The following is a 19,826-nucleotide window of genomic DNA, read 5'->3' on the forward strand; positions in this document are numbered from 1 at the left end:
AACACTAGGGAAGCCTAGGCTGTATCTTATGTCATAGCCAACAAACCCGACTAGTATTCATTAATTATCCTTATTAAGTCACCCACGCATATATTTTCGCGTCTTCTGAGCTGTCACAAATTAATATCCTCGGCATCCATTCATCCGTCTATGGTTGAGCGCACGATGACCCGCTATGGTCTGCATGCAAATGAATCCGCGGAGGGACTGACCAATTAGAGTGTGGGAAATCCACGAGAGGGCGGTGACTGAGAGCTTTCAACCAATCACAACGGACAGGGCGGGATATTCTAATGAGCAGGGAACACCTCGATGTAGAGCAATGTGAGGGGCGTGAGGGGAAGATTCAAAACTGAGATGCCCAAATATTGTCCGACCGCTGCAATATGAGTAACAGAGACGCGCGTTAGGGGAAACCGCTCCAAACTAAATGGGAATTGTCTCTTTTGAACGTGATAAACGTCCACAGCTGTAGCAGAAGCAGACTGACGCAGATCATATTGAAAGATTGATTGCTTTTGTTCTGCTGGGAAAGGTGAGGAGCATCCTGCTGGACCTCGGGATTCCTCTGAAGATGGAAGAAGAGCGCAGTCGGAATAAAGAGCGTCTGGAGGCCAGTTTGGCGTGGCTGTGTGAGCTGGAGATACTGAAGCAGCGGCAGGAGAGTCTGGTCCTCGGCGCCCTGTCCCTCGGGGACTCCGTGCCGGGATGCCCCGCTTGGGGTGATGTGGGTCCGGCCCGCAGCAGCAGAGCGCAGGAGCAGCTCACTTTAAGACGACAGCTGGTAGGTGCGACATGTTCACTGATGAAAACCATGCTTTTAAAAAGTGTGGATATTCGGGAAGTGTTGTGAAAAGTTTTAAATGACGAGGAATAACGTGCCAGTCAACCCTGTTATTATTGATCAAGTCATGTGTGCAAGAGCGCACAAAAACAAGATGCTTGTTACTTTTTGGTGTTACATAATTTGCACGAAAACTGCAGTGTGCCGTTATATATTTTATAACACCAATATGCCGTTATAATGCCATTAACGTAAGCAGCTGTGCAGCATAATTAAAGGCAATTTCCTTCCACAGCAAGTGTATGTTTTTGACTGTGATTGATGTGCACTTGGAAAAAGGGGCGGGGTCTGCAGACATTTAACTATCCATTGTTCGTTTCGCGTGGATTTACGAAATATCAAGCCTTTAATTTATTTAACTATATTTTTTTATTAACGTTTCTTAGTCTATAATTATATTATATTATGCATGACCCTGGGCCACAAAACCAGTCTTAAGTCACTGGGGTATACTTGTAGCAGTAGCTAAAAATACACTGTATGGGTCAAAATGATCGAGTTTTCATTTATTCCAAAAACTATAGGATGTTAAGTAAAGATCATGTTCCATGAATATATTTTGTAAATTTTCTACCGTGAATATATCAAAACTTCATTTTTGATTAGTAATATGCATTGCTAAGAACTTCATTTGGACAACTTCAAAGTTTTTTTTATTTTATTTAATTTTTTATTTTTTTGCATGCACCCTCAGATTCCAGATTTTCAAATAGTTGTATCTCGGCCGAATATTGTCCTGTCAAACCATACATCCATGGAAAGCTTACTTATTCAGTTTATTTATTCATGAAGTATAAATCTCAATTAAAAAAAAAAAAAAAAAATTGGCCCTTATGACTGGTTTTGTGGTCCCGGGTCACATATTATATTATATTATATTATGTTATAATATATTATATTACTGTTGTGGTTTAATTAGTATTATAGTTATAGCTTTAAAAAAGTCTTGTATATTGCTGATGAACACCAGGAGATATTTATATGTATTTATTTATTAACTCTGTATTCCATGTTCATAGCTGGGGAGGCATAGTGTTTATCAAAGTAATACAGTATTTATAAACTAACAGAGCGCGTGGTCCCTCCTGTGCTTTCACTGCCTGTCCATCAGTATGTGTGCCTCAGGGTCAGGACCTCACTCTAACTCAGTTTTCCACGAAGGCCCCGTGAAAAGGCGGTGAGAGAAATCAAATAAGCAGCAGTCTCTCTCTCCCCAGAGTTTCTCCCCCCATAGATGGATCAGACAAAAGGCGCATGGAGCGGAATATTAATGAGTCAGACTCTCTCGGGACGGGCGCGTGCGGGTGAGCTCGAGACGCATCACCCAAATGAGCTGTCAGCGGCCACCGGAAAACATTCTTCAATCTGCAGACTGACGAGAGATTCTCTCACCAAAGAGACATTCATTTAGCCTTTCACTCAGGCTCTGTTAGGGGTGGGAATCTGACTTTGATTCTGGTATCATGATACGATTCCAAAACGATTCTACTTTTTGTTCTAATGGATGAATGAATGAGATTACTGACTATGAATATAGCCTACCACATTTATGTTATTCATTTGCATTAAATTACTTATATAATTATTAGTACTTTATAAATAAATTGCAAATTCATAATAGCACGGTTCTTAAGAATTATTATAGAATCATTCAGAAAGTGAACAAAAGTGCTTTTATTTTCTGATTTTTGATCTATCTATCTATCTATCTATCTATCTATCTATCTATCTATCTATCTATCTATCTATCTATCTATCTATCTATCTATCTATCTATCTATCTATCTATCTATCTATCTATCTATCTATCTATCTATCTATCTATCTACCTGCCCAGGGCTCGCAAAATTTCTAAATCCCTGGTATCCCTCCGGGCAGGTACTCTTCACATTTTGGTAGCCCAAAAATTAATTTAGCTAGCCCAAATAAAATAAAGACCATAAATGTCAAACAAAAACATTTTCAATACACAAATGTCAACGAATATCAAGCAAAGAGTTTTATTTGACTATTTACAAGGTATTTGCAGAATTCTTAAAAATATATTTAAGGCAATTTGAAAAATTATTTCTTATACCATTTAACATATTTAAAACTGTCTAAGGCCTTAAAAACTCTTCAGTTTAGTTGTATCAAATTTAAGGACCAGTGGGAGCAATGTTCCCTCTAATTTTTTTTCTTGCTGAGCAGAACTTTTCTCTATTGGGCAGACATTTCTGGCACCTGAGCAAAAGCATTCTTTATACCAGACCTGTACAACTTTTAACTTTAATGAGCTATTTATATTTGATTTGACCCTTGATGTAACTAAATGATGTACATTTTAAGTTACCTGAGAAAACATTTTTACTGTACAATACACTGCAGTTCAACAGTTTGGATCAATATTTTTTTTAAAGAAGTTTCTTATGCTCATCAAGGCTGTATCTATTTGATAAAAAATAATATTGTGAAATATTATTACAATTTAAAATAAACTTTCTATTTTAATATACTTTAAAATGTAATTAATTCCTGTGAAGCAAAGCAGTATTTTCAGAGTCACATGATCCTTTAGAAATCATCCTAATATGCTGATTTTTAATCAATGTTGGAAACAGTTGTACTGCTTTTTTATTTTATTTTTTTTATATATTTTTATATACTGTATTTTTTGGGACCTGTGATATTTTTAAAAAATAAAAAGTTAAAAAGAACAGTGATTAGTCAAAATAGAGATTTTGTGTTACAATATAAACTATTCAAAAGTTTGGGGTCAGAATTTTTTTCTTTTTTAAAGATTCTTTTTTAAGTTAAATAAACTTTATTCAGCAAGGATGTGTTAAATGGATAAAATTGATAGTAAAGACTTCTATTGTCAGAAAATATTTCTGTTTTGAATAAATGCTGTTCTTTTAAATTTTTTATTAATCAAAGAATCAAAGAAAAAAGAAACACAGGTTCCAAAAAATATGAAGCAGCAGAACAGTTTCAACACTGATAATAAATCAGTATATTAGGATGATTCCTGAAGGATCATGTGACACTTAAGACTGGAGTAATGATGATGAAAATTCAGCTTTGATCTCAGGAATAAATGCCATTTTAAAGTATAGGTATTAAAATAGGAAACCAATATTAGAAATTGCAATAATATTTCACTATATCACTGTTTTTTTCTGTATATTTGAAATGAATACAGCCTTGATGAGCAAAAGACTCAAAGTCAAAGACTCAAAAACAAGGTCAATTATTTATCAGGTTTATAATATAGCCCTAACATGATATATTATCAAAACAAACTATTTAAACTGATAGAATAGAATACAAACTGAAGCAAAACTTAAGCTGAGATCTGTAAGTTAAATATTAAAAAACCGTGAACATATGAATTCTTCTATAGCTGTCTAAACATGGTTATGAAGTACAGTTTGTACAATACTCTTGTGTGTGACTGTACATGTTTCAGAGTTTTGTTACGTTCTTTGCCCATCCTCCGCTATTTCCAGCACTTAATCAAGCCGCTCTTCTTTAATACATGAGGACGTTTTATTTCACGTCATTGCGTTTGTGTTGTCTCTGAGCGCACCACAACCATTGAAGTATTCAGTTTCTACAGCGATTCATTTGGTGCATATCGTTCTCTTTCTATGAAACCTGTAAACCGCATTCACCGGCTCTAACTCTGTCGTGACTTCAGCTCTATAGCGGTTTGCCCGAGCATTGCTATTCTTTCCCTTTTACTGCGGCATTCAATCAAATGGCTTCCCAACTCATTTGTGTGCACGAGGCACATTATTTCTTCTGCGCGCTCAGCTTAGAGGGAACACTGCGTGGGAGCCCTGTATTATACTGTCGGGCTATCTATCTATCTATCTATCTATCTATCTATCTATCTATCCATCCATCCATCCATCCATCCATCCATCCATCCATCCATCCATCCATCCATCCATCCATCCATCCATCCATCCATCCATCCATCCATCCATCCATCCATCCATCCATCCATCTATCTAAACTGCAGCTGTTAATTAACCAGTTAAAGACAATCAGATTTGATCTCTTCAGGCTGTAGTGATTATGGAGTTCGGTGCGGTGTTCACACAGCCCTGTGGGTAACATGTAATTACATATGCACCCTATAATTATATAATTAGCAATGTAACCGGGTGAAATCTTACATCTCATCCCAGTTGTTTCATGTCAATCCATGTGCTTTAAACCAGTTTGCCATACAGATTTGTTTGTAGTTCAGCTTTGTAGTCGAGAACCCAGCAGTGTTGGCATTATAGTAGCTCGTTTGTACATACAACATCTGTTCAAACGAACTACATCAACCCTCAAGGCCAAAGTTTCCCGGCTTTACTCGTGTGAAAGTGTGCTTCAGAAATTAATTAGTGCATTTTAGTGATGTATTTTGTACTTTAGGAGTTAGACTGATGTGTGTGTGATGATATAGTGGGGGCAGAGTGATGTGTGTGTGTGTGTGATGGGGATGCTGGTTGTGTCCCATTTTGGCACATTAAAGGCAAGGCGCTCACGGCAGCCGCATAATGAGAGTACACATGCAGCCTGATCTCCCTCAGGTCCTGTCTGTTTCTCTGATAATCAAATAGACTGCTGCCTTCTGCATGCTTTTGTGCATCAGGCCTTTGAGGGTGAGACACAGAAGCACGACGGTTAATCGTGAAGCTGAATCAAAGATCTCCAAGGAAACACGAGACGAGGTTGAGTCATAGACATAAACAGAGAATAGCCAATATTAGCTTTAAAATCATCACGACTGGATCATGTTTTCAGTGTGGTGTTTGCTTGTGGTCTTTGTTTACATCTGGCAGTCCTGCTCCACTCTCACTGTCCTCCTCCTCTGTTTTCCAGTTCTATACTTGTCATTTTTCTCATGTGCTTGAGCTTTGACCTCAGCTAAACCACACTGCCATGGTTTTATATGAGTGTTTCTAAGAACAGTTATAATGTTCTTCTACGTCTTATTTTAGTCTTGAAAAATAGACATACTTCTGTGCTGATTTCAAAGGAAATGGTTTGTTGCAGGAAAAACACAAGAATTTGTCTCAAATTTCAGAACATGACTTTTGATAAATGACCATATGGATTTCACCCTCAAGCAGAGGGGGAAAAAACAATAATATTATTCAAAGACCTGATATTTTTCATGGCCAAAACGTAAGATGAAATTCTGAAAGCTTGTAATGTTAATCAGATTTTTATAACAATATAACAGACTGCTTACATAGAATGCATATAAATTTTAGATGACACTCCCAATAATGTTTTTTCTCTGTAGTTTTTATTGTAGGGTGCAAAACATATAATCCAATGCACTACAATGATGTGTGAGAGATTAACATATTAACATTCCTCAAACACCTTATGGATCGTATTTGATGCTTTAATTTGAACCTGATTTTTCAAAAATAATCAAGTAAATAAGTAAATAGTAATAATCTGATTCAACTGAAATTGTTGTAAATCCAATGAAAGCTTGTATGCTGAATATGAAATGCATTAGTGTGTACCTAAAATCTTTTCATTCTCGCCAGTCTGTTTCTCACATCTGTCTTGGATCTGTGCACCCAAACATTGGGTTTGTCATCATTATACCCTTTATTATGGAAAATAATAAGTAGAGAAAAACACTGAACTGTAAATAGAGAAAGCGGTTAAAATAATGAGCCAAGCTAAACCACCTTTGCGTCATTCACCAGCAAAATATAACAAAAATCTTAAAATACACTCTGAGTGGTGATTCAGGCCAGGTGTAGAACATACTGTGATGCCTGGACAAATCTGGACAAACTAAACCATGAACAAAACTAAAATAAACCCCAGACTCAGACGTCATTAAACACAGGTTCACTTGCGACATGGTGCCAACCACAGTGTGTTTTGATAGTTGAATTATTAGCTGCCGAGAGCATGAAACTAGGTCCTGAAACAAAACCAGAACCACAGGATCAAAGAATAGCATGTGCAACATCTCTCCCATCTTTGGTAAATTATTGATCTTCCAGGTTTGGTGCATTTGCCGTTGGCTTACATAACTACTGGCAGTGGTGTGCACGAGCACACACTACACGGGTTATGTGCACGCAAAAAACACATGTGCTACATGCTTGAAGCTGTCTATCCAAGCCATCTTACATCTGTTTGTTGTCACACAAATTCTGTTTATTCTAATGTAAATGTAAGGCATATAATTTTTATTTTTAATTTATACAAGAAACCAGTTCATGGGGCTGTAAAATCACTGATTTCTAACCTTTTAAAATATTAAATGGTTTAACCAGGTTTTGTGCAGTGAGGGTGAGGAGGAATAACGGCAATCTGGGACAGAGGTTAATATGGTCCCCTCAGTGCAAATGTCCCATATTATGCTGATGCACCCTCAGCTAATGTAGTATATTTATGCATGTATTTGTATACACATTATTGTATTTGTATTGTGTTATTGCATTCCTGTAGCTCGGACAGTAACATGCTAGCGCTCCCAATTCCAAGCTTACAGGTTTGATTTTCAGGAAGTGCATGAACTGATAAATGTATACCTTGAATGCAAAAGTGTCTGCCAAATGCATTCATGTAAATCTTTTCCAGTTGCCTTCAGTATTGACTGTTGTGTCATACCCTGCAGAACCGACTCCAGGGCGCCCCCAGCCTGCTGATGCTGGCTCTGCAACAGCAGCTCAGTGAGTTCAGGTTGGATACAGGACTCACGTGTGAGCAGAATAAAGAGGAGGATTTGGACAGTCCCAGTGCTTCAAGCTCAGGTACTCCACCACTCTATGAATAATTTATTCCTAATAGTGTTCTACAAAACTGTTGGCCAATACTGATGCCAGATACTTTTTTTGTTATAGTTGATAATATAACAGAGAAGATGGCCAATATTAAAAATATACAAGCTGCTATATTTTGTTTTGTGTTCCTATTAAAGCTCTGATCTCTTTATCTGCCTCCAGCACCAACATAATCAGGATGATACTGATCATTTACCAGTTTAGTCACTGATATATTGTGCACACCTAGTTATGCAACGATCTGGCATTTGTGTTAGAAAATGTGTTGCCATCATGTAACATTATTTAGTAATAGTTGGCAAATAGATTATATGTAGAAATATACATCAGTGAAAGCAGTGAAAACAGTGAAAGCTAATAAATGATAAATGGTTATAACTTTTGGACTTATCTTGATCCCTCAGGGTTTTATGAGCAAAATGAAAGTCTGTCTCCTCCATTGCGTTCCTGTTCCTCCCCAAACCTCAGTGTCTCCTGTCACAGGCCCAGATCTGTGGGTTAGTGTTTCCTTTAATCATATTTTACACCTAAACTTGTGGTCTTGATAATATAATTCTTACTTTCCCTTACAGTATAAAAGTTCCTGCAGTAAAACATAAGCCAGGGTTGCCAGGTCTGGTAATCGAAACACCCCAATGGCTACCCCAATAGCGACAGAGCCAATAGCCAATACATAATAACCCAAAACTAGCCCAATGACCCTATCCCAAATATCAAAATTCAAAATATGCCAGTTCCCAGCCTAAAATACATATTTTACAGTCAGTGTTATTACTATAGTAGAATATTTGCTTTTATCTCACATTTGATTACTTATTTTTAGGTAGAGGGTGCGGACTTTCTTCAAGTGTTCTATCTTTTGGATTTTTTTTTTTTTCTGCGCACCTCTTTTGAACTGTTTTGAAGGGGCTGTGAGTTCTTGGCTATTCTTCAGTTATTCTGATCACAGTAATCATAAACAGTCTGTTTTCATAATAGAGCTCTCGTGAGCTTAAAGGCTTCCTACCAGTGCCCCTCTTTCACAAAACCCATCATCTGGCACAGTTTAATCATTGGTAGAATATAAAATGGGTGAAAATATTTAAATACAAGTCTTTCAGGCAAATATAATTTATGTAATATGTCAAACCTTTAACCCTCGGGAAAACAATCCACTCATAGCAACAGTTTAAAAGTACCCTGGTTCCACAGGTTTGGCAACCCTGATATAGCCCTATAGCTGCCTTTAAAGAAGGCTGTCTTTTGCAAGTAGATCATTATACTTGACTATCCTTGGTATCATAAAGTTTGAAAACCCCTGTTGTTAAGAAATAGTTTTATTTCTTATAAGTCATTTATTTCTCACAGATGCCTACATGCTGGACTGGGAGGGTCATATGGAGCCCACAGTACATGCCACCATGCCCCGCTCATTTTCTGCCCCGTACCCCCCACTGGAGGGTATTGCCGAGGGAATAGAGGAGGAGGAAGAAGACGAAGAAAGCCCTCAGTGGGCTACAGATCAGATAGCTGATGAAAGCCTGACTCCAGAGATGAGCCTCACTTCTGATGCTGAGGCAGATCCTGCAGTGAAGATAGAAGACGGCCTAATGGAAGAAGACATCCAGCAGGCAATGCGTGTGGAGACGTACATCCTGGGACTCCTGCAGCGACGACACCTCAGATCTACAGCAGAACTCAACTCTGATCCCGATCAGTGGCATGACTTACACACATACCCACCCAGTTACCCACAGCTTGACCAATCGGAATGGCAGGAATGGACAACTCTCTCTGAGGAAGAGAATGAGCGTTATTCCCAAGATGGATATTACACAAACCTACCCAGTGCCCAAGCTGGACCAACATCCCTAAGCAGTGAGGAGCCAGAATCCTCCTTGGAAATGGATCAGTATGGAGTCGAAGAAGTCTACACCAGCAGCAACGACTCCCCTCGGCATCAACCAGTTTTCATCGAACGTCGTCCCACAATGTCAGACACCATGAAACCCCACATTCACACCTGCTGCAATCACACCTGCGTACCTACGATATCAACTCCCGAGTCCCGTAACCAACACCAGCCCATTCCATCCCAAAAGTGGGCCCTTCTTCGGTCCGTAGCCAGAAGGAGTCCAGAGGAAAGTTGGACAACTCTAGGACAAAGACAAACCAAGTCGACCATCCGCTCTCGGTCAGAGGACAGTTGCGTCTCTCAAGGATGGACCGCCCAACCGGAGCACAAATACTATACGGTGGGGCGGGACATGGGCAGGCATCACAGTGACGAATTTTATCCATCTAATCAGCGGCTGTGGTGCTCCTCGGCAGATCTCAGCCAAGAAGAAGATGAGGGGATATTCAGAAAAGATGTGCACGAATTCAGACTAAATCAGTTACCCGCCAAACGCACTAGTGTTCAGTTCGTAGAGCAGGAACAGAGGGTGCAAGAGACCGCTACTTCACCTACCGGTGGGTCCGACTCCAGTCTGAGCGAAACTTTCTCTCCGGGAACCAGTTCGGTGTCCAGTGATTCAGATGAGAGCGGAGGGCTGGTCTGGCCTCAGCAACTGCCCGCTCGCTTGCCCCCATCCCCCTCTTCTTCGCAGAATCCCTCCAATGCCGTGGTCAAGATTAAAGCCTCGCATGCGCTCAAAAAGAAGATCATGCGATTCCGTTCAGGCTCTCTCAAACTCATGACCACGGTCTGAGTCTGGCCATGAACATCTCTGCTTATTTATACTTTAAATTCATTTGAGAGCTTTACGTAATACACTTACATTATACGTGACGCATACTGAATACTGTTTCCAGGTCCAAGCCTTTACTCAAATTTACTCAAGCCTTTGTTGCAAATGAGAATACTGTCCCAACAGCTATTTATGAGTACTCATTTATAGCACGCCTTTAAGATAAGCTTTTAAAAACTCAGTGTACAATCTCCGGCCTCACAAAGTTATGGATATCAATATTTTAATTATTTAGAAAAAAGGTTTAAGATTAGGACCATGGGTTTTCTGTAGTTCTACAGCACACTGTGGGTGTATATTAGCACCGTTTGTTGCTTGCTTTTGGGATCTGATAGAGTGTTTGGACTCGGAAGCTGTGATGTGATGTCAGACTCCAGATTTACACCTGTTTATTAAAGGGGTCATCGGATGCAAAATTCACTTTAGAAGTTGTTTGAACATAAATGTGTGTTGGACGTTTGTGTACACATCCATCCTATAATGATAAAAATCCACCCAGTGTTTTTTTTTTAATCCTTATTTTAAAATCCCCTTTCTCAAACCAGGCTGTTCTGAGACTCCTGTCAGAATGTTGTAGTTCTGAGCTGACCCCTCCCACGATAGTTGATTGACAAGCCCGTCTTACCTTAGACCCGCCCTGAGTGAGCTGAGAGATGTCCGCCTCCGGTGCAGGGGAAGACAAGATGACTCTGATTAAGCGATTGAGTGAAGAGTGTGGCCCACAAGGCCGTTTTAACACTACGCTGCTAATGATGACGTCTTGTTGTCCACTATGTAATGCAGAATGAGAATATTTTGCCTGGGAATATTTTCTCTTTCAACAAGCAAACAGGAATTACTAGGAACTCAGAGCAATCTCCAGCGTGAAGAGAGATCTGTGTTCACCAGGAATTGATTCTCATTAGCTTAGCATTTTAAAGGGGCAATTTTCACACCCGATCTCTCTCTCTCAAACACACACACATGACAGGATGTGCCTGGGCTAATTGGGGGCATCCTCATCAGTACTACGTACCACTTTGCCTGCCATGTCCCAGGTGTTGTCTCTAGTTTGCACATACGTTATCCATTTATAAGAATTAAGTCAGCTTGATAAATATTTTTTAGCATGTTTGTTAAAACGCATTTGTGTGTACTGAAAAATGTTCAACATTTATAGTAATTGGTTAGTATTTATACTTTATGAACTTTGATATCACATAGCTTCTTTACTGGCGCCACCTAGTGCATTGGAGGATTTGGGATATTTCATTTTCTTGCTGCTACACAGCTAGTCTCAGCCTCAGACGTCACACCCACAGACCGCTGGCTAAACGTCTGATGCATGTGGCACACTTTTCTGGAAACACTTCAGGAATGTCGAAGTTTTCATCTGACTGGTTGAATTAAACCGGATTTCCGGGAGACGCGAGTGTCGCGTTTAAATTCGGTGTACAGTGGAAATACATTCCATTGTGGAGTGTATTAAAATATGCCTTGCCTGAACATAATTTTTCACCTTTTCTGATTTCATGCTCACAGTGTATTTTAGAGATTTTCATGTGGTCTTTGAAAATGTTCCTGGTCATTGCATGTTGTAAATAAACTCTTATTCGTCCATGAGTGTGATTTGAAATGAAGTAGCAAAAGCTGTTTTTATTGTTTATTTATTTTTTAAAATACATCTACTATATAGGACTTGACAGAAATTATGTAAAGATGGCATATTCATTCCCCCTGTTTTTGAATGGAAAATACAATTATTTTCCAGACAGGTCCTAGACAGGTACTTAAAGCAGAAAATAAAGTGAACACCAAAAAAAAAAAGCTCATCATCTCCAGATGGGTGTTTAAGCCTTTATATCTTTATTTCATATTTTCAATATTTATACAGAATAAGATTAATTATACAGAAATGGTAAAAAAAAAAAAGAAAAAAACATTGGTCAGCCAATGGTCAAAAAGCAGATTATATTTCCAAATGACTTCTGATATGCAGTGAGATAAAAATGCTACAGTAACACAAACTTACGATCCACAATGATTAAGCAGGAAAGCTTAAAGTATATGAATTCTGCTCAGCTTTCTGTATTGTTGCCATGGAGTACTGTTATATTTAGCTGCCTTATAGTGCAGTTAGAAAAGTTTCATATTCAGACAACAGTTTGACTTTAAAATAATTTAACAATGGCTTTCAGAATCACATAAGTTTGCCATGCTTTATGGTATTCATTATGAGTGTCCATAATAATGGATTACTTTGTAACAATATAAGAATTTGCCTTTTTTTTCTTCTGTGTTGATTTATGTCTGAAACAGAAAGTTTTTTTTTTTTTTTTTAAGCAGCTGCAGTTGAATATACATATATGGCCTCGAAACTCACCCACATACACCAAAAGCCACAGCTCAGGCTGGGAATCTCAGCACTAACCTGACAACTTTTTATCCATTGAATTACATGATTACTAACTATTAGGAATCAAAACTGTCACATATGTGTCATAAACTACATTTGCACCCAAATAATCCGCTTATAATCAGATTGATGGCTCACTCGGACTGAAAGGCCTTCATGTAATTTAGGCCTACATCTCAGACGATCCGATTGAACTCAATCTGAATGAAATTTCGATTGGATTTATATCGGGTTTGTAGACCAGGGCCCGTATCCCTAAAGAATTTTTGTGCAAAAAGTGGCTCCTAGCGGCCAAATTCTAAGAAAATTCTCAGAGTCATGACGTTTTCTTAGAATTTCCCCTAAAAGTGACACGAAAATCCCAGTTAATATAAAAGCTATTCCTCAAGATTCCTAGCGCTTAAAAGGGCTCCTAAGGCGAGATCTGCTAAGAGCAGGGAAGAGGACTTTTAGTGGCTTAGGAGTTCCCCTAAGCAGCTGCACAAAATGGCCAACAGAGGAGGCAGGAGAGATGTCCTGCAAACACTGGATGACAGGGAATTATTGAGACGCTACAGATTGGATCGTGCAGGAATCATGTTTGTGGTGGATCTCCTTAGAGATGCAATTACTACTTCATTAAGGACAGCCCCTTGAGATAGGCCATCTTGTTTTCAATGGGGTCCATATGGGAGTGAAAGTACAAAATATGCCAGCTAGGATATTAATATGAGCAAATAAGACACAAATCATTATTTGAACAGGGTGTAATGAGCTTAAGTTTTCACATATTTTAGATTCTAATGTTAGGCTATAACCCCTACAGCTTACTATTCATTTTCCAGATATTTCCTTGAATGTGAAATATTATTTACAATTACAGTCTGCATAAGATTAGAGTGTATAATTATGTTTATTGATTTGAGGGTACATCCTTTGCTCATTATCACCAAAAGTTCATTTTCATCAAACTTGTAGGATCAACCAATCACGGCTTTTGAAATGATGACTCATACCTAGCAACGGGGTCAATCACACCTCCTCACTAAGATAGGATTTTCCATCCATTCCTTGCTCAGAGTTCACTGAAAATGTTCTGGAATCACTTCTAAGCTAAAACTCCTGGCAAGGAATTTTTAGGTTAAGTTAGGAGCTCTCTGAGAGGATTCTCAGAATCTTTAGGGATACGGGCCCTGGACCCATATTCACAAAACATTTTATCTTATCACTAAGAGTTCTCCTAAATAAAAGTTTTTTAGCTTAAGTTTTCTCTTAAAACCTATTCACAAAGCTGCTGAGACAAATTTTTACTAAGGAATAGAGAGAAGTCTTAAGCTAAGAATAAGAGCGGGGTTGACCTCGTTGCTATGGATGATGTCAGCATGCTTACTAACTATGCACCCAGTGATTGGCTGATAGGGGAGGGGAGGGGTCTCTGTCAGAGATTGATTCCTAGAAATATTGTAGAGCCAACATTATGATGTTGCCATATTCAAACAAAGGTTTAAAAATAAAATGTTAATCGGCACATTCAAATAAAGATTTTAAAATGCAGGCTAAGCGCACTAATTAAACCAGTATATGTTCAGCTAATTGTCAGCCTCTTGCATGTATGCTTCTCGTAGCGGATATGCATATAAACAGCTTTTTAATTAACAAAGTAGAATTGTCATGGCTGATAGTAAGACAACTGGTTAATGAAAAGGATATAATCAAAGGAAAATTTGGAGTTGGGATAACCTCCAAACCCTAAAGGTGATACCTCTTTAAAAGCTCATTATCGTCAAATGTTTCTAAAATGTTTATATTCTGAGGCAGATTGCCAGAAACAGCCATTTTAGGACAGTTGTGAGTTGGTCTTAGTGACTGAGGAGTCCTCTTCACTACTCCTAACGTTTCCCAGATTTAGGAGCTAGTTTTAGTGCTAAAACGATTTGTGAAATACTCTTAAAGCAAAAAGTCCTAAATTTACGCCTGACACGCCCATTATTTTTAAGATTTTCTCCTAAATCGTCAAGTTATGAGCTACTTTTAGCCTTAAGATGTTTTGTGAATATGGGCCCTGAAATAATAAATCAAAGAAGGTAAACGCTTGAATGTGACTATATTTTGCAAGTGGTTACATTTAGCTGCCGTGACTTTTTTGCGTCATTACAGTAGGAATACGCCAGATCGTGGGCCAGTTGCATAAATAGCCTCTATGTTAAGAACTAGTTTGACCAACTAGCAGTTAACCAAGGGGTAATGAGTCTTATATTTTGGATTCAGCTTAGACTAAACTTAATGAAAATAATTTACAAATGATTCCCGATTGTGGCATTTGAAGACTAGGTTTTCGGTCCACATCTCCACGCAAAGATTTCATAAGGGCTTCTCTCTGAACCCGTCTGTGGTTGACTTACTGTTTGCAGTCAAGCTGATTCGATGGGGTGGAGCCTCAGATGCGAAGTGAAGCACACTTCGCAGTGAGCTAATCAGATTTTCCTTAAAACCGCGGCCAAGACATACATAGAGTAGCGGGTTCAGGCAGCTGTTCATGTAAGCTAAGCACAGCGTCAGCACATGGGCTAGACGCAAGTTGGCTAGAATGTTATGGGATTGTTTTTGCATCATTAACAGCAGAATATCCACGATGTTCAAAGGAATCCAGCACAGGAAGAAGCTGAGCACCAATACCAGGATGACACGTAGCGTCCGGGCTGACTTGTCACTGCCTCTTTGCCCTCGGCCAGAGCTCGTCATGAGGTAAACCTTCCAGTGGCTGATGCAGATGATCAGGAAAGGCAGCAGAAAAGACAGAAAACAGCGGGTAAGAGTTACGGACCATGCATGACCTAAGTCACTGTAACTGCTTTCACACAATGTTTTAGTCTCGCTCACATGTATCTCCATGTGAGCAAACTGAGGAGAACCAGCCAGGAGAGCAAGAATCCAGATGACCAAACAAACGCAGCGGGCCTGCCTTGTGTGCCTGTGGTTCTGGCACCACACTGGTTTGGTCACCAGTAGGAAACGGTCCAAGCTGATCACAACCAGGAGCAGAACGCTGCAGTACATCATCATGTAGAGCAAACCGCTGAGTAACTTGCAACCTAAAGCACCATAAGGCCAGTGCTGGTCCTGGGCAAGTGGCACCATGAGGAGAGGCAACGACAAGCAGCACAGCAGATCCGCGATGGCCAGATTCAGAAACCACTGTGCGTTCACAGAGTTTGGCATTCGAAAAGCGGTCACCCACACCACCAGAGCGTTCCCCGGGACGCCCAGCAGGAACACAATGAGGTAGCAGACCAGAGCAATCCAGTGCCGGGAACCAATCATGGACAGTGGCGATTCAGTGGGGAGCACAAAAGGAGTGCAGTTTTCAGACCCCTCACACCAGTCGGTCCAATTATAATCAGAAAAATTATAGTCATCTTTCTCCATTTCACCTATGAAATGAGAAAGAGACAAATAACAGAAAACGTGCAATGTTACTCAAAGCTAAAACCCTCAAAGCAGTGTCTAGTGGTTATTTGAGAATCGAATCATGTTATTTGTTAAATCTCATTTTAAAGAGTCAAACATTGCAACTGTATGATGCAGTTGTGAGGACACATTTAACACTGATCTTAAAATTAATCTTTTTCAACTTAAGAGGTCATTATTAAGAAATTTCAAAAGTTGTTCTTCTTAGTAAAAGAAGTAAAGTTCATCAAAAATGAAAATACTGTTATCATTTCCTCATTGTAAAGTCATTATTTCTTCTGTGAAATATGAAAAAAGTGTCCATATAATTAAAATATTTTTTTTTCAAATAGTTTATTTTTTATTTTATTCAGTTCAACACTACATAAATGTAACTCTAATCATGTTAAAAATCAATGAAAATGAACAACAAAAAATACCTCTGAGAATTTCTGGTTGTGAAGTTGTGCTGATCTGCTACACCAAATGTGATTCAGCTCATCTATTTTTGTGACCCTTATATCCAGGAAATGAGTGCAAAGTGCTGTGTGCCAAGTCTTTTCCTTAGTGATGTTGTGTAAGCAGTGTCACACCATGTTTGATGCAGGCGTTGGTGCAGACACCTAAAAAGTGTCATGGAAGACTCATTTGGAACCGGAGAAGAGAAGAGAATGATGATGTCTGTCTATTTGAATCAGCAGATGTTGTTCTTCTTTTTTAGGGTCATATTATTGTGATGCGATTGGACAGAACTGTTAGACAAGAATCTGAACTAAAAAAAAAAGTAGTGGTACTGATGCATTTTATTGCTTTAAATTGTATTTAGTAATAATCATTTCAGGAAAAAACATTGTATGTACATATTGCAAAGACGAATGCTTCACAATTACTGAGTGATTTGGAAAAAATTTGTTTCTGTTTGGTAGAAACATACACAATGTGCTGTTTTATTCTACTCAGAGGTGCACTTAATGGTTCAAATGCAGATGAACATGACAGAAATACAACAAAAAACTGACATGGGTAACAAGGGACAAATACAGCACAAAATTAAACGTTGAAAGAAATGTTCCATTACAACACATTTCAGCTCCTCTGTAACAACACTCTGCCACAGATGATATGCGGCATCACTAAAATGCAAGTTTCCGTTATGCTCCTTCCCCTTTTTCGATGATTTCTCTGCAATTTTGTTTTTCCATGTTTGCATCAGGAGGAATGTGAAAATGTTGACTGCTTTAAATCCCAAAACACAGAAACTAATTTTTGCAATTAAAAAAAACCTATGAAAGACTGTAATGACTTAATGAGCTACTATATTGCAATCTTTAATTTAATTTCAGTAAATTTCTTCACAAGTTTCTGTTGCTCTTTTCTTTTCTAGTCTACGGAAAGTGTCAGATGACTGTTATCTTTCTTGAGCAACCACAACCATACCACAATCAGGTCTTTAGTAAGCATCCCCTAGTCATTTCCTGAGGGGGTTATTTATAAGGGCAGGGTTCATGGTAATGACCAATAAAGTCATTTTCAGGAAGGGTTCATTGGGCGTCAGTTCAGAGTTGAAGCACTCTCTGGAGGTAGAGTCGGGGTGTCATCCCTAATGTCATCTGTTTGAAGATCTACATACAGATGGATAGACAGAGAGAGAAAATGAAACAAAACTAAAGCAACCAGACTCCTCTAATATACATGAAACTGAAAATGAGCACTGCATATACATTGTGTTGCCCTCTGTGATTGTGATGTTCTTGAAAAATTCAAAAGCTTAGTTCCCCTTCAGGAACTCGAGCTGCGTCCGAAGACGCTTAGGGAACGCCTTCAGCGTGACCGCGCTCTGAATCATCTGTAAAATCCGTCCTATGGAAGGTCGAGGCGTCACGGGCGGGAGACGTCACGACCAGGAAGCTATAAATCTCGTTCCCTTTGGGGAACCATGGTTACATGCGTAACCTGAGACGTTTTGCAACAACCCCATTTTGGCCTATAAGCACAACATCTGTTGCCTGCTGTTTAAAATGAGGTTTGAGCTGGATTGAGAAGTAAACTGATTTTCTGCAGAAACTCTAAGTTAGAAATATATTTTTAAGCCCACTTGGAACTTCACGTAAAGAGATTTTCAAATAATCTGAATGCTCATCATTCCACACATCTCATGTTTGTTCATTTGATAGTTTGTCTAATTTGAGCATTATTTCATCTACCAGTAGATTTCTGCAGGAATGGCATATTTGTGTAAGCCAAAACCTGGAAACAAAGTTAGCATTTTAACACTTCCAGTTCCATCATCCTGACGTCAATGGATTTTTTAAATGGGTTTTTGGTGAATGCTAACAAGTGGCTTAATGGGACTACAGAGGTTGTCGGGCACATTGAATGTCATCATACCTAACAGCTAATACATCTACTTGCTAGTCGCTTTCACAGCCTCATTGTGTTTACAATCGCAATCTTGCAAACTATCCTAACAGCCTGTAGAAAAAACCCTATCGAGTTTTTGTCGAGGAAACTAGGGTGATGCGAATTTCCAGGAGGGCCCACAAATATACAACATCGTTGAAAAGTGTAGTACTCTCAGATCCGTTTAACATGTTTTACCATGTTTTACCATGTTCGATTCAACTGATAACGACCGATTTCCCAGTTACTCCCAAAAGAAGGCAACACAATTTGTTTGGGCCTAGTTGTTCTGAATGGCCGTGAAAGTACCTAACAGAGAAGTGTTCTGCTGGTGGTTTTCAATAACCGAGCTCTCTTCCTCATCCTCCCCCCAGTCGGCGATGTTAGCAGGTGGTATGCACTGCTCCAAGAACAGATCTTCATCTTCATCCAAGTCCATATCTTCTGGGGGCCAGCGCAGCTCACCGCTCTCCACCTCACTGACATCAATCGGCTCCACCACGATCGACGGCAGGCGCTCCTTCTCCTGCGGCGCACAGGTCAGACAGCCTTCAGTACTTAAAACTACTTCCACTGGATCTGGGAAAATCTGCACATTAAAGGAGAAAAAGAGGAGATAATATGAGGAGGAGAAATCTCCAGTATTGCATGGTGTTTGCACTTCAGTGGTTCCTGTTTGTGGTTGCTTCAGGGGAAGTCCATCAGGTAACTGATGAATGCTCAACGCCATTGTGAAATTCTAGCATGTGATGCAACAATCTGCATGTGTCGTCTTTGTAACCTCTGTTGCTTAAAAACTAATGAGGGTACATGTAGATAAGTGTAGATAAGCATTGTTACAGCATGACCACACTTATCTACATGTACCCTCATGTAGATAAGTGTAGATAAGCATTGTTACAGCATGACCACACTGTTGAAGCAATACCTAGTAACTCTTAAGTCTGCGAATGAGTAGTTTGAAGCTGCTGTGTGCAACTAGTGGCACCACTAATGGAATTGCAGAACAGCTTCCAAAAAGTTTGCTCAGATATTCCTGCGCCAAACTCATGACATTGGTTGAGCCAATGTTGACACAGCAATATTAAAAATCTACACAGTGTTTGCAGTTTTTTTGGGTTACATCAACCCAACCCTGTATGAATAGCTTAAGTTCTACTTAAGGAATGAATAATCAGTTTTTTTTGATTCAAAACTACAAATCAGTTGTAAAACTGAAAAATGCATATTTA

General features: G+C 39.1%; 3 protein-coding genes across 4 annotated transcripts in view; 1 reads left to right on the plus strand and 2 right to left on the minus strand.

The window, feature by feature from the left end:
- Nucleotides 1–348: 348 nt before the first annotated feature.
- LOC306842708 (uncharacterized protein) lies at nt 349–10,334 on the plus strand (the record flags this gene model as incomplete). The annotated part of the gene is made up of 4 exons (XM_079373725.1): nt 349–784; nt 7,479–7,614; nt 8,049–8,141; nt 8,992–10,334. Exons 1-4 carry the CDS (start codon nt 575–577, stop codon nt 10,332–10,334), a joined length of 1,782 nt encoding a protein of 593 aa, XP_079229851.1. The 5' UTR covers nt 349–574.
- Nucleotides 10,335–12,196: 1,862 nt separating this feature from the next.
- LOC306842709 (C5a anaphylatoxin chemotactic receptor 1-like) lies at nt 12,197–16,706 on the minus strand. The gene is made up of 2 exons (XM_079373726.1): nt 16,635–16,706; nt 12,197–16,178 (listed from the first exon to the last, which is right to left on the minus strand). Exon 2 carries the CDS (start codon nt 16,171–16,173, stop codon nt 15,109–15,111), a length of 1,065 nt encoding a protein of 354 aa, XP_079229852.1. The 5' UTR covers nt 16,174–16,178; nt 16,635–16,706; the 3' UTR covers nt 12,197–15,108.
- Nucleotides 16,566–19,826, minus strand: part of LOC306842710 (uncharacterized protein) — an 8,460-nt gene continuing 5,199 nt past the window's right edge. Inside the window, exons 3-4 of one of the 2 annotated variants that reach the window (XM_079373727.1) lie at nt 18,904–19,183; nt 16,566–17,816 (exon numbers count right to left, since the gene is read on the minus strand). In XM_079373727.1, coding sequence (XP_079229853.1) covers nt 17,746–17,816; nt 18,904–19,183 — 351 coding nt within the window. In that variant the 3' untranslated portion in view covers nt 16,566–17,745. The remainder of the gene's footprint in view (nt 17,817–18,903; nt 19,184–19,826) is intronic. The other variant, XM_079373728.1, reaches the window with a different exon arrangement.

Source organism: Barbus barbus (genome assembly GCF_936440315.1).
Source record: "Barbus barbus genome assembly, chromosome: 23".
Taxonomy (NCBI): Eukaryota; Metazoa; Chordata; class Actinopteri; order Cypriniformes; family Cyprinidae; genus Barbus; species Barbus barbus.

Coding starts and splice junctions, on each gene's coding strand:
- LOC306842709 (XM_079373726.1), bottom strand. CDS start 16,173: ATGGAGAAAGATGACTATAATTTTTCTGATTATAATTGGACCGACTGG.